This window comes from Thermothielavioides terrestris, chromosome 3, assembly GCF_000226115.1.
Source record: "Thermothielavioides terrestris NRRL 8126 chromosome 3, complete sequence".
NCBI lineage: Eukaryota > Fungi > Ascomycota > Sordariomycetes > Sordariales > Chaetomiaceae > Thermothielavioides > Thermothielavioides terrestris.
In genome coordinates, this window is record NC_016459.1 from 145,480 (window position 1) to 159,154 (window position 13,675).

Here is a 13,675-nt window from a genome sequence, read left to right on the forward strand (position 1 = left end):
ATTGCCTAACCTTCGTATATAATATTGTATTGTTGGAGTAGCTTAATTGACGAGGGATCTAGTAGGACAATAGGCTAGAGAGTACACCGAACTACCTACTTAGGCGCTAAGATTATATACTCCTTAGATATATTATAAAGAAGCTCCAATAATATATCCTCGAATATATATCTAAAGACTATACGCCTATAGCCTTTGCCGCTTAAACGAAGAGACTTAATCATTGGGCTCACTATATAGAGAGTGTAGTAGATGCTATAACTTAGTACCTACGCCTTAGCTATATAGGCCTAAGGGCCTTTAAATACTTCGTCAATTGTTTGTAAGGAGGGTATATCAAAGGTATACCAACGTTTGAGTATAATGGCTATAGCCTTGGCAAGTCGAAACGTAGGCCTAACTATATTCTTAGACCGTTGAACTATAGCCTAGGCGATAGGATCGCCCTAGATCTATACCCTTTCTAAGAAGGCTAATAGCGCTTTAGACATCTGCTATTGGCAATAGATCGCTATTTAGGTATAATATAGGACTACTATCTATATAATTGCGAGGCGCTAGGCATCCTAGTAGCTATTAAACACCTTGCTATACTGCTTAAAAGGCAGTATTAGCTATATATCAAGGTCCTAGGGTACGACAATGAATTTATATAAGTAAATGCTATTACCACCTAGGCGGAGAGATAAGGCATTTAAATAGAGCCTTCAACGCCTAATACGCCTATATAGAATAGAGGCGTTGAACATTTAGAGGGTATAATCAAGGAGAAGGCTAGAACGATGGCTATCGGTATATAGTTGCTAGGGCAACTATAGCTAGAAGTTATAAGGGCTACAGTATATCTTTACAATAGGACATTATCCTTAACAATAGAGTGGATAACGCCGTTAGATCGCTTTTACACCTTCTTTGCTAAGAGAGATAGCCTAAGAGCCTTAGAGTACAAGCTATACTAAGGGCATTTAAAGGTCTATAGTTATAAGGTATTCGCTATAACAAATGCTACTAAAAAGAAAGAAAGGCGCTTCGAGTAGTTCTAACTAAGAGCTTAGATTAGCTACCTTATAGAATATAATTCTTTGAACATCTATTGTATCTAGAACCCTACTATCGACCAAATAGTATATATATATGATATAATCTTTAACGAGAAGCAGATATACCTAGGCGATCTAAAGCTTATAGCGTAGGACATCCCTTAGATAGACTTCGAAGAGCTAAAGCGCTAGCTCAATGCTAAAGGCGCTAATAATACTAATCAGCTAGATAATAGGGATCTTACGCCTATAGCTAAGGAAGAGGATATAATAGAGGCGTTTAATATACTTTTAACAACCTTTAAAGAACTAGAAGAGAGCCTAGCTACTACTGAAGAAGTGTTAAATACTATTATAGTAAAAGGCAATGCTATAGGCACCTTCCTAGAGTTCTAATATCCAACTCCTCTACCTACTCTACTAAACGCCCTAATTGTAGCTACCTTCCTAGGCTTATATTCGCCTAGAGCCTCTAAAAGAGCGTTCTAGCTATAGGAGGCCGCTTTTAATGCAAGGATATTGGGCCTTAGAGCTACTAAACGTAGGTACTTAAGGAGGGTCCTCTATACAAAGGAAGAGAGAAAGGAACTCGCCTAAAAGAGTAAAAAGAAGGCTAAAAAGGTAGTTGGTACTATTAAAAAGGAAGATAGTAGCGCTAAAAGGATCTCTTAAAAAGAAGTCGATCGCCTATAGCAAGAAAGTAAACTCGGATCTATCTACTAGTCGATACTCCCGCCTATACTTCGATAATACTCTGAACTCGAAGATTACCTACTAGGCTAGCTATTTCTAGAAGCTAAACGCAATTATCTTCGAAGCTATAAAGTAATAAGCTCCTAAGAAGAGATTTACTACTATAATAAGGAGGTCTAGGGTAAGTAGATCCTAAATTATATATAGGTGTATATCTATAAGTTCAATAAGAGCGAGCATCTCGTTAAATATAAGGCGAGGCTTATAGTATATAGCAATTAGTAAAAGAAGAGGTTTACTAAAGAGAACTATATAGCTATACTCGCTATATAATCCTTTAGAACAATATTTACTACTATAGCAAAGTTCAACTTAGAACTAAAGCAATTTAATATAGTTAATACCTTCGTTAATATATAGATCGATAAGGACATCTATATAGAGATGCTATATAGCTATTGTAAGCTAGGAACTATCCTAAAGCTAAAGAAGACGCTCTATAGCCTATAAAAGTCTCCCCTCCTCTAGTAACAAGAGCTGATAGCCGCTCTAAAGAACCTAGAGTTCTAAGCTATACTATAGGAGCCCTATATTATAACGAACAAAGGCATTATTATCTTTTTCTATATAGATAATATCGTCTTCGCCTATTGTAAGAAGGATTAATATCGAGCTAACGAAGTGATTAGCTAGCTATAAGAAAAGTATAAACTTATAGGAGGAGATAATCTCCTATAGTTCCTAGGTATAGAGATTTATCGCGATTATAGGAAGTGCTTAATTTAGCTTGGCCAAACGGTATATATCGAGAAGATTGTAAAGTCAGCCTAGGAAGAAGAAGAGCTAGAGACTCTAATGGCCAAGGGCGAATTGCTTTTATACGATGATATTGCTAGCTATAGCTCTATTAGGCTCTATTAAAGGAAGGCTAGCTTAATCCTATATACCGCCGTCAATATATACCTAAACATTGCCTTTATAGCCTCTAAGCTCGTATAGTTTAATTAGAACCTAGGACCTAAATACTACTATATAGCTGATTAAATATTGCGATACCTCTATTGAACGAGGTTCTAGGCCCTCTAGCTAGGAGGAGGAGATATCTTGATCGTAGCTAGCAATACTAGCTTCGCCGACAATAGTATCGACCGTAAAAGCTTATAAGGTTATGCTATTATCCTATTTAGAGGGCTAATCGCCTAGCGAGCTAGTAAATAGGATATAATAACTATATCGACTACGGAGGTAGAGTTGTTAGTACTCGTATAAACAGTGAAAGAAGGTATATTCCTTTAATGTCTATTGGAGGCACTAGAGATCTATCTAGACAATAAGATCTTATCGATCTAGTATAATAATAAATAGACGATCTAGTTAATCAACGCCGAGATGCCTACACTGTAGACAAAGCTAAAATACGTTGACATTTATAACTACTAGCTACGTCAAGAAGCTTAGAGCAAAAGGGTTAATGTAGATTATATGCCCTTGAACTAGATGTTGGCTGATGGCCTAACGAAGGCGCTAGAACTAGAGCCCTATAGGAAGTTCATAGAAATGCTTAATCTAGCGGATATCTAGGCCCTTATCGAAATCCACGCCTACTAGGCGGCGTAGAAGGAAGAAATATAGGGCTAGAAGAAGGCTCTAGCTGAATAGAAGGTTCGATTTACAGTATAATACATAGGATTAAGAAGGGTAGGCATATAAGGCTCGGTGGATTAGAGCGATAGTAGAAGGACCTCAATACTATAGAATTGCTAGATTAGGAAGGACGTAGTATTGGGAATAGCTTTATAGATTACTAGATTTAGCAAGCTGGAGCTAGAGGCTCGACTTGGGGGGGTGTGTTAGAACAAGCTTAGCTAGGGTAGCGGGCTGGCCTACCGAGATTAGGATCTACCAGCTTGATGCCCAAATGCCGGTCGTCGTTAAAGAGGTTTCGCTAAGACTAATTTCCAGCCCCTGTCAACGCCACCCCCCTACTACAACTCGAAGTACTATAGCAGTACTGGCAGGGGGTCTTCGCGTATATTCTAGGGTGTAGCGCGCTTAAAGGTAGGTAATAGCGCGCTTACGCTATAGGCTAGCTACGGGCTATCGCCGTGTCTACACTATATTAGTTAAGTCCACGTAGTAGGTGATATAACCTACTTTAGAGCTACTACTATCTTACTATATAAGAATAGGTTATATATAGAGGCTATAGCTAGGCTAGGGAAGTATAAGACTATATTTGACCTAGGCAAAGCCTAGCTAGCTACTAGGCAATAGTAGAAACGTATTAAAATAAAAGAATTGAACTTAAATATCTACTTTACCCTTATCTTTATCTTTATCTTTACTACCCTTTCTACCCTAAATTTCCCTATACTATACTAATTAGCTACTAGCTAGCTATAAAGTAGAGGTATAGTATATTTATAATATTCTACTCGATATTTATAAAGTGCCTATATATCTAGGTTAGGGCTTTAGTATATCGCTTAGCCTCCTCTAGGGCATCTCGAGCTAGCTAGGCTAACTCCTTAGTAGTAGTAGCTAGCCACTTAGTAGCTATAGCCTAGCGCTTCGCTGCTAGAGCGACTCTCTCCTCAATGCTTTGCTAGGGCTTAGCCCTAGTAAGCAAGAGGTAAGCTATAGAGGTAGCGAAAGCGCTAGACGTAGGTATACTAGCGTTAGCTAGGGGTGGGGCGACGGCGGTCTCCTTACGTATCGTACCTTTCAGTGTTAATTAGTTAGGTATAAATATAAGGTAGCTATAGAGCTATATAGCTTATAAATGGTTATAACTAAACGCTTACTTTACGCTTTGAGGTTGGTAGGCAAGGGCTTGTCCTCGTCGACTTCGAGGACTTGCTTATACCATTTGATAATCTTTAGCTAAATTATAGAGGGTAGCTATTAGTAGCTTATTAGTACTAGACTAGTAGTCGTTTATTAGTTAATATTACTTATAAAAATGTAGAACTTAGTATAGCCTTGCTTAGTATACTCCTAGTATATATTACTTAGATCTATATACCAATTAGCGAATATAAACCTAATATATTAAAAAATATAATACTATACTTACTCTTTTAGAAGTAGTAGGCCTATATATCCCTATTATAGATATATATAATATAGATTATATATAGCACTGCCTATACCTCACTATAGTCGGGCTCCTCCTTCTTCTTCTTAGTCTACCTAACGTTAGCTAGCTACTAACTAGCATCTAAATAGCACTCTTTACTAAAGACTTTATACCTAAGGACTTAGCTAGGCATTTCTAAGGGTTGTTAGATATAATCGGCTTAGACTTACCTTTGTTAGCAAAGGTGGTAGGGGTAGCGGGGGCAGTAGGGGCTAGGGGGGTAGTAGGGGCTAGCTACTTACTAGTAGTGTTCTTACTACTAATGCTAGTGTTAGTAGTAGTAGTAGACGTAGGGTATATACGAGAACGCTATTGCTATTAGCTAGGGGCAGGGGGGGCTAGGGGGGTAGGGGGGGCTAGCTACTTACTAATAGCGTTCTTACTACTAGTACTAGTGTTAGTAGTAGTAGTAGGTATAGAATACGTATGGTAGGCATAGGAGCGCTGCTACTACTAGCTAGGGGTGGTGAGAGGGGCGGCGGCTAGGGTAGAGGGGGCGGCGGGAGCTAGCTACTTGCTAGTAGCGCCCTCGTTGATAGTAGTAGTAGTAGTAGTAGTGGTAGTAGTAGTAGGCGTAGGGCGTGTAGGGTATATAGGGCAGGGCTAGAGGCGCTACTACTATTAGTCGAGGGCGGTAGGAGGGTTGGCGATAGGGGCTAGGGGGGTAGCGGGAGCTAGCTACTCGCTAGTAGTAGGAGCGTCGTTGTTAGTAGCGACAGAGGGGTTGTTCTCCTTATATAGCTCTATATTATTATATTTGAAGTTGCTATATAACTTAATTAGCTACTGCTAATTGTAATACTACTACGATTTCGACTAATTTTTCAACTCAACCGACTTATAAAGTATATAAAAAGTATAGATTAAAGCTATAATATAGCTAATTAGCTTCTAGGCGATAGTAACAATAGAAATAGCTTCAAATCAACTTATATAACAGTAGTATAGGAGGGTAGGTAGATAGCAACGGCTATAGCTACAAGGTTAGAAGAAGGAAAGGAAGAAGAAGTAGGTAGAAGGCTCTAGGGTAGTAGAAAAAGCTATAGCCTATATACCTATATAGTTCTTAAAGAATCGAAGGTTTTAATATCAACTATATAAAGTAAACATTGTTCATTTTTTAAAATCTATCTAACTATAAAGTATCTAGACTAGTAGTAGAATAGTAGCTAGCTAGTACCTCCTCTATACTTATATTCCTTCTCTAGTTTCTTTATAAAGCTGAGCTTAGAGGTTAGGATAAAATTTCTATTTGTCTACAATTTTATATAGTGTTGAGCCCACTTTTAGAAACTTCGATCAACTCTATAAAGTTTGTCCTAAGGCTAAGACTTAGACTACTAGCAACACTTGCTATATCTTAGTATTGTAGAAACTCCTTTCTAAACATGCTAATTGGCTAAGAACTGAGCAACTTATTTACAGTTTAGTAGCTAGCTAGCTACTAATCCTCTAACTTCTAGCTATCAATTATTACAAAGTTCCTTAAAGTTGGAGGTAGGAATAAGGATATAAGGTAGTATAGTCTAACGGCTAGCTAGCACTTAACTAGAGAACTGTATATTACTGTTTATTGCTAAGATATAAACGAAGAAATATCTAACCCCTAAACCTATTATAGATTCTTATAAACCTTGTCTAATAGCTTCCTTAGAATATAGTCGAGATCCTTTTATAAGCTATATATTGCCTATATATTATCCTAGATCCTATATATTATAGTTTATAGCAATTATATTAGCTCTTAGACCTATAGGAATAGCTACTAATTGATAGAGACTTCGTCTAAGCTAGTGAAATCTACTAGCTATAAAACGACGCTATAGTATATCCTAAACCCCTTTGCTTCTAAGATACTGACTAGCTACTAGAAGTACTTTAGCTACAACGAGTTCGTTAATAAGTAATGATACTAGATATACAAGTAGGGGAGTAACTAGCTCCTAAACTATATATACCTATAGCGAGAGATACTAACTAGCTTTAGAATTAGAGTATCCTATAAGAGCTAAGCTACTTAATCCGCCTAGTTGACTACGTTATAGTAGTCTAGGTTACAACGTTCGTCTAGAGTAGCCTACCTAAGCGTAGAGACCTTAGTAGCAATGTCGGTAGTACCTTAGGCAGTTAGCTATAGTAGCTAGATAGCTGCTATACCGCTCCGCCACTGCCTATCGTTGTACTATAGACTAGGGAACTAGTCTGGTATAAAAACGCTATTAAAATCAAGAGGCTCGTTGGCATTGAACCGCTTATATACTATCGATAGCTTATATATAATCAGTGCTTAAGCCCGCTTAGGTAGCCTATTAAAGCCCTAGCCGTTAAACCACTCTATATATATAGCTAGGAGTATATAATTGAGACTTCTAAACTTAGCCTAAATTACCTTATTTCGATAGTCTTATATATAGTGATTAAGGTAAATGATTAAACTAGTAAGAGGGAAGGTGCTAGCTATCTGCTACTTTAATATAGGCTTAGCGTTCTTAACCTTCGAGTACTATCCTTCGACTATATTTGTTATAGTAATCTAGTAGAGCAGGGGGGTTGTGTCTTATACCTAATGCGCCTACGGTCGAGTATTGCTTAGCTAGTTGTTCTTCAAATACTGCTTAAGCCTATTGGTGCTAGCGTAAGCAATAGTAGCCTCAATAGACTCTATATAGCCTTTTTCTAAACGACGGCTTAGAAGAGTAGCCGCTATATAGCTAAGGTACTCCTTATTGGTACTAATCTAGCGCTTTAAAGTCTTCTAGCAATACTTTGTATAGAGGAGATGTTATATATATAGGAGACTATACTTATTATAGCCAAATGCCTCCTAGATAGTAAGTTGTTTAGCTATAGAGTCGTCGGTAATTATATATTTTAGGAGCTAGCCCCTATTAGCTATTCCCCTATACTATTCTAATAGTATATCTAGGTATACTACGATGCTATTAGTAGTTTGCCTCTCTATAAAGAAGTAAGTAAAAGGGAGCTAGTAGCCGTTGAAGTCCTAAACTATAATCGTAAATAGGTGCTAACCGCTATAGGCAGTCTTATAAGTAGTATCTATAATCGCTAGTTGGCTATACTTTTTTAGCGTATCTAATAGATCTCTATATATAAAGACCAATGTAGAGGAGTTCTCGCTAAGTATAGTCAGTGCCTTATACTTATATTGATTACTATAGGCTAGTAGCTAGGTAATAGCTTCTATAAATTCTGCTTCCTTAAAAACTTTGTAGGACTATACTTTACAATTATTATATTTATAGAGCTTAAGAGATCTACAAAGGTTATAAATCTCCTAGGTTATAATATACTAGCCGTCTATATAGTAAAGACGTGCTTTAGCCTTAGGAGTTTTGGCGTGGCTATATAGCTAGTGTTCTATAGCGCTATCGCTATATCTAGTGGTAAGGAGATAGGCAATGTGCTCTACAATGGTATATAGGCGTTTAACTATCTTAATGTCTTCTATCAAGTGATTATACCTATAGCGAATTACAATGTTAATAGTATCGTTGTTGTATTGAACCTTGTAGAGAGTATAGCGGTATAGCTCTATATTCTATAGCGCCTTGTTGCGTTTACCTTGCCCTTTGGTCTTTTATAGCGTTTTCTAGAGACGGTAGCGGAATATAGTCTTTATTTACTATTGCCTTAGGGCGTCTCTCCTACTATAGAAATGCGATACCTAGCGCTATTTAGCTTGCTAGGCTATATATAGGAGGGTAAACTCGTCCTCTTTGAACTAATGTTCCTAGATCTTTTAAATATTATTAGGAATTGCAAGGCTACTATTTAACGCCCTAGGCTCTAGTCTAGATAGACGAATTAAAGATATATGCCTATACCTATGTCTAGAAGCCGGTTCCTCTATAGAGGAACTGTCTCCCTTATTAGATAGTTTATTGGATAGTGTAGAGCTGTCTAGTAGCTAGGCAGAGGCTAGAGCAGGATTAGGAATACCGCTCGATTATAACGATTGTACGATTAGAGGCTTAGGGATAGGGAGGAGCTAGGGTAGTACCTACTAAGTAGCTAAATCAAGGTCGAGTTCGGTAGATATATATTTTAGGACTAGGGAGCTCGCTATAGGTATAGTATTAGCAATTCAACGCTAGTGATCAAATTTACTATTTGACTAAATAGCACTTATATATTAAAGGGGACCAAGGGCGCTAATAGGCTATAGATACTACGTTGTTTTGTTGCTAGCTATATAATACATTGTTTTATTGCTAGCTATATAGTACGTCGTTTTGCTACTAGCTATATAGTATATCATTTTATTGCTAGCTATATAGTATATCGTTTTACTACTAGCTATATAGCACGTCGTTTTATTACTAATCGTGTAAATTAAGCTAGTCTATAGCTAGATCAATGCTAAGCAATTGTTAATTAGTAGGTAGTAAAAACAATAGAACTTACCTAGTATATTGTTTTACTACTAGCTATATAGCGCGTCGTTTTACTATTAGCTATATAGCACATTGTTTTACTACTAGCTATATAGCGCATTGTTTTATTGTTAACTATATAAATCGAGCTAGTTTATAGCTAGATCAATACTAAGCAATTGCTAATCGGTAGATAGTAAAACAACTTACCTAGTGTATTTTCTAGTTACTAGCTACGTAAAGCGAGCTAGTCTATAGTAGGATATTAGTCTATAGCTAGATCAATGCTTAGCAACTACTAATATACGCCGATAGCAAACCAATTGACCAATTTACCAATAGGATCTATTAGATATAGGCTAAATACGTACTTCTATAGCGATACAACATTGTAATATAGGTCGGAGTACAATAGAGGGTAGGTATAGACGTAGATTGGTTAGAGAAACGTAGGTAGGATACAAACTAGCGGCTAGGCAGCTGTTAACGCAACGTGGGCGTAAGGACCACCGTATAGAAATTGTTAAGCGGCGGTAAAAGGAGTGACTTCTAAGCGTAGGACCCACGGGTATCTGTAGGGACTACGGAAATTAGTCTTGGCGGGACCTCTTTAACGTCTACCCAAATGCCGCCTAAGACTAGGCTCCTTAGGAGCCTCCTCTCCTATAATTGAAGCGAAGCTTCAATGATGATACCTTTCGAATGTATACTATATATATAGAGGAAGCGAGGAAGGAGGCTTCGATTCATTTACTAGGCAAATCCTCCAGAGTTTTCGTTGTTTCGATTGGATGCTATAGCTATGCCGTGTCTTGGCGGTAGAGATGTCCCCAATCTTTTCTCCATCTTTCCCCCTTTTGGCTATATCTCCTTACAGTATTAATCCTAAATCGATATAGAATGGTGATACCTAGGTACTTACTTCGTTGTCGATTTATAGGAGATATAGGATCATCAACGGCTACTTGACGTATCTCGAAAATGCGGTGTAGTAGGCGTCTGTCGAGGGCAGTGTTGACGTCATAGTGGTATGGCGGTGTGGCTTAGCCACTGCAAGCCAGTTCGACAGTTCGACCACTGCGAGCGAGTTCGACCACTGCGAGCCGGGTCGACTACTGCGAGCCGGTTCGACCACTGCGAGCCGGTTCGACCACTGCGAGCCAGTCGACCACTGCAGGCCGGTTCGACCACTGCGAGCCGGTTCAACCACTGCGAGCCGGTTCGACCACTGCGAGCTGGTCAACCACCCGGGTTAGTGGTTAGGGTTAGGGTTAACGGTTAGGGTTCGGGTTAACGGTTAGGGTTAGGGTTAGTTTTTTTTTTTTTTTTTTTTTTTTTTTTTTTTTTTTTTTTTTTTTTTTTTTTTTTTTTTTTTTTAGCCTCCTCTCTCCCAGCTATCTAGCTCAGGTGGTCGTCGGCTACAGTGCCCTGCGGGTGGCGGTCGCATCGGCCTCGGCCCTTTCGGCCCTTTCAAGCTTCGCTTCACCACTTACTGGGGCGTAGCACAGTCAAGGGTCTTGTACAATATCTTCAACACCACGATTGATCCCAGTTGTGTGCATCGTGTGCATCGTGATAGCTACATCTTCCTGAGCCTGCGCAGCGGTTCCAACAACTACCAGGTAGGTAGTCGGCACTTCGAAAGGGGGTTGGTGAGCACGACGACGTCGGTTGGCCATGGTGGCTTGGCGCAACGAGCATTTGCCCGGTGAATGCAGAATGCAGAGTTGGCTGCTTGTTTGAAGCATCCATGAAAGAACCGGCCGGAGCGCTGCTGTTCAAATACTGCACAACATCGCAGATCGGGTGGAGCGAGAACGGGGCCGCAACACCAAAGCGACCAGAGACTGGACAGGTTTTGGTTACACTGCATGACACTGCCGTGTCTTCCCAGAATTTCGGAGATTGGGGTGAGGGGCGACAAGAATAGACTAGGCCTGCTACGTTAAGGTGCGAGCAGACAATAAGACCGAGCTCGCATTCTCGTAGGGGCGCGGCCTCATTTCAAGTGCCGAACAATGCGGGGAAGACACGGGGAGGAAAGCAACCCTGAGCTTCCCCGACATCGACAACAGCGACCCCAACCACTAACACGACAAACTGCGGGGCGATATACCCGGTTGGCGCATGGACCCCTCATGAGTTGCCGGGCTCTGCAGAGCGAAGATAAACAGCGGAGGGTCGCATTCAAGAGCACCCATGGGCCAGCCCCTGGCTTATTTATGTTGATTTATTTTCCCCAACCTCCGCTCAGGACGGTGATTGCTTGAGCAGCTGCTTGTTCCTGACAAGCCCGCCTCGTTCCGTCCGTTTCCCAGATCCCAGCATCACATCGGCTTCGGCACTCGCTGCAACATGGCGGCCGGGTCGGACTCCGCGACGCGGCTCCCCGAGACGTCGCTCTGGGCAAATCGAAAATGCCTGATGATCTGCGCCATCGTGGCGGTGGCCAACATGCAGTACGGGCTTGACTCTGCCTGTCTCGCCAGTCTGCAGGCCATGCCGGGCTTTCTCAAGGTGTTTGGATACCCGGACCCGACGCTCGCCGGCGGCTACGGCATCGATGTAGGCAGTACCAGCCCGCTCCTCGCCTCCACACGTGGATAGAATGGCTGCTAACAAGCCACCGCCGCGCGTAGGGAACCTTCCAGCAGCTGATCGGCTCCCTCCTCACGCTCGGCGCCTTCCTGTCGTCCATCTTCGCGGGCGCCTTCGCACACTTCTTCGGCCGCAAGCCGGCGCTCTGGCTGGCGTGCCTGCTGACGGCCGTCGGGGCGGCCATCCAGATCGGCACCACCAGCTGGGGCGTCGTCTACCTCGGCCGCCTGGTCCTCGGCATCGGCAACGGCTTCCTGGTGACCTTCTCCAACATCTACTGCGCCGAGGCCGCCCCCGCCCACCTCCGCGCCGTGCTCGTCGCCCTCTTCTCCGAGTGGGTCAACATCGGCAGCATCATCGGCGCCGCCGTGACCAACGCCACCTCCAAGGTGCTGGACAAGTCGTCGTACCAGATCCCGCTGGGCATTCAGTTCATCGTGCCGTTTGTCCTGGCCGTCGGCCTGTTCATCGTGCCCGAGTCGCCCAGGTATCTGGTAAACAAGGGGAAGCTGGACCAGGCGAGGAGGGCGTTGGCCGTGTTGCGGAGCGACTCGCTGACCGAGGAGCAATTTGAGTTGGAGTGGGTCGAGATGGTCAAGGGCATTGATGAGGAGAAGAAGCTGGCCAGCTCGGTCGGGCCGCTGGATATGGTCAGAGGCACGTCTTCGGTCATCGAGTGGCCTGCTTTCGTGCCTGGTAGTTTGCTGACATCAAGCGGCAGGAAGCAACTTGCGCCGGACTCTGCTGTGCTTCGCGGTCATTGCCAGTATGTTCCCCCCTTGACTCGCACTCGGAAAGAATCCATTCCCAGATGCTGACTGCCTGCCAATAGCCCAGACTGGGAGGTAAGCAGGATTCGCTGCCTTTTCCAACAAACGAGTTTGCGCTTACTGACTGCTGGCTTAGCGGAGCTTGGTTCCTCATCAGTTATTCAACCTACTTCATGATCGTCTCGGGTCTGACTGTCGACGAGTCGTTCCGGTACTCGGTCATGAACACTTGCCTCGGGTTTGTCGGCGTGAATTTCGGCATCTACCTGATGCGCCACGTCGTCGGCCGGCGCAGCATCATGATGATCGGTGCCGCGGCGCAGGGCTTGTGCCTGCTGCTAGTCGCCGTCACGGCCACGACGATGCCGGGCACGCTCGTTGCCAGGAACTGCCTCATCGCCTTCACCGCCCTCTACTTATTTTCGTACAACGCCTTCGTCGGCGCCGCGAGCTACCCGGTGGCCACCGAGCTTGTGAGCACCAGGCTCAGGTCGTGGACCGTCGGCGCTGCCATCTCGCTGGGATACTTCCTGGCGTGGCTGACGGGCTTCTGTTCGCCGTACTTTATCAACCCCCAGAACCTGAACTGGGTGAGTCCAGAGATGCCCCTCTCCCCCCCTTGTGAAGAACCATATCTTGGAGAACGGTAGAACATTGACAACAGCGGCACTCCGCAGGGCGCGAAATACGGGTACATCTGGGCCGGGTCGAACCTCATCTGCGGCATTTTCTTCTTCCTGTTCCTGCCGGAGCTCAAGGGCCGCACGCTCGAGGAGATCGACGAACTCTTCGAGAGAAGAATCTCGGCGTGGAAGTTCAAGTCGACGAGAACGAACATCATGGACGAGGCGTTGAAGGAGGTTCGGAACCGGGAGGCCCCTCTTGTTGAGGCCAAGGAGCCCGTTGAACTTGCTGAGAATACGGGAAAGACGGAGGAAAGCTGAGCGGCGGCCACTGCTGCGCTTGGTCAAAGTCGGTTGCCAGCAAGGAGCATAGACTGGCGACGATGATGATAGTTACTGTGGAGAGACTGATGGGAAG

At 42.8% G+C, this 13,675-nt stretch overlaps 1 protein-coding gene across 1 annotated transcript; it reads left to right on the forward strand.

Annotated features, from left to right (window-relative positions):
* Nucleotides 1–11,621: 11,621 nt before the first annotated feature.
* On the forward strand, nucleotides 11,622–13,578 carry THITE_2088921 (uncharacterized protein; the record flags this gene model as incomplete). Its single annotated transcript, XM_003653721.1, has 6 exons — nucleotides 11,622–11,831; nucleotides 11,906–12,540; nucleotides 12,590–12,630; nucleotides 12,697–12,709; nucleotides 12,771–13,224; nucleotides 13,312–13,578. The coding sequence occupies 6 exons, from the start codon at nucleotides 11,622–11,624 to the stop codon at nucleotides 13,576–13,578; spliced, it is 1,620 nt and encodes a 539-aa protein (XP_003653769.1).
* Nucleotides 13,579–13,675: the final 97 nt, after the last annotated feature.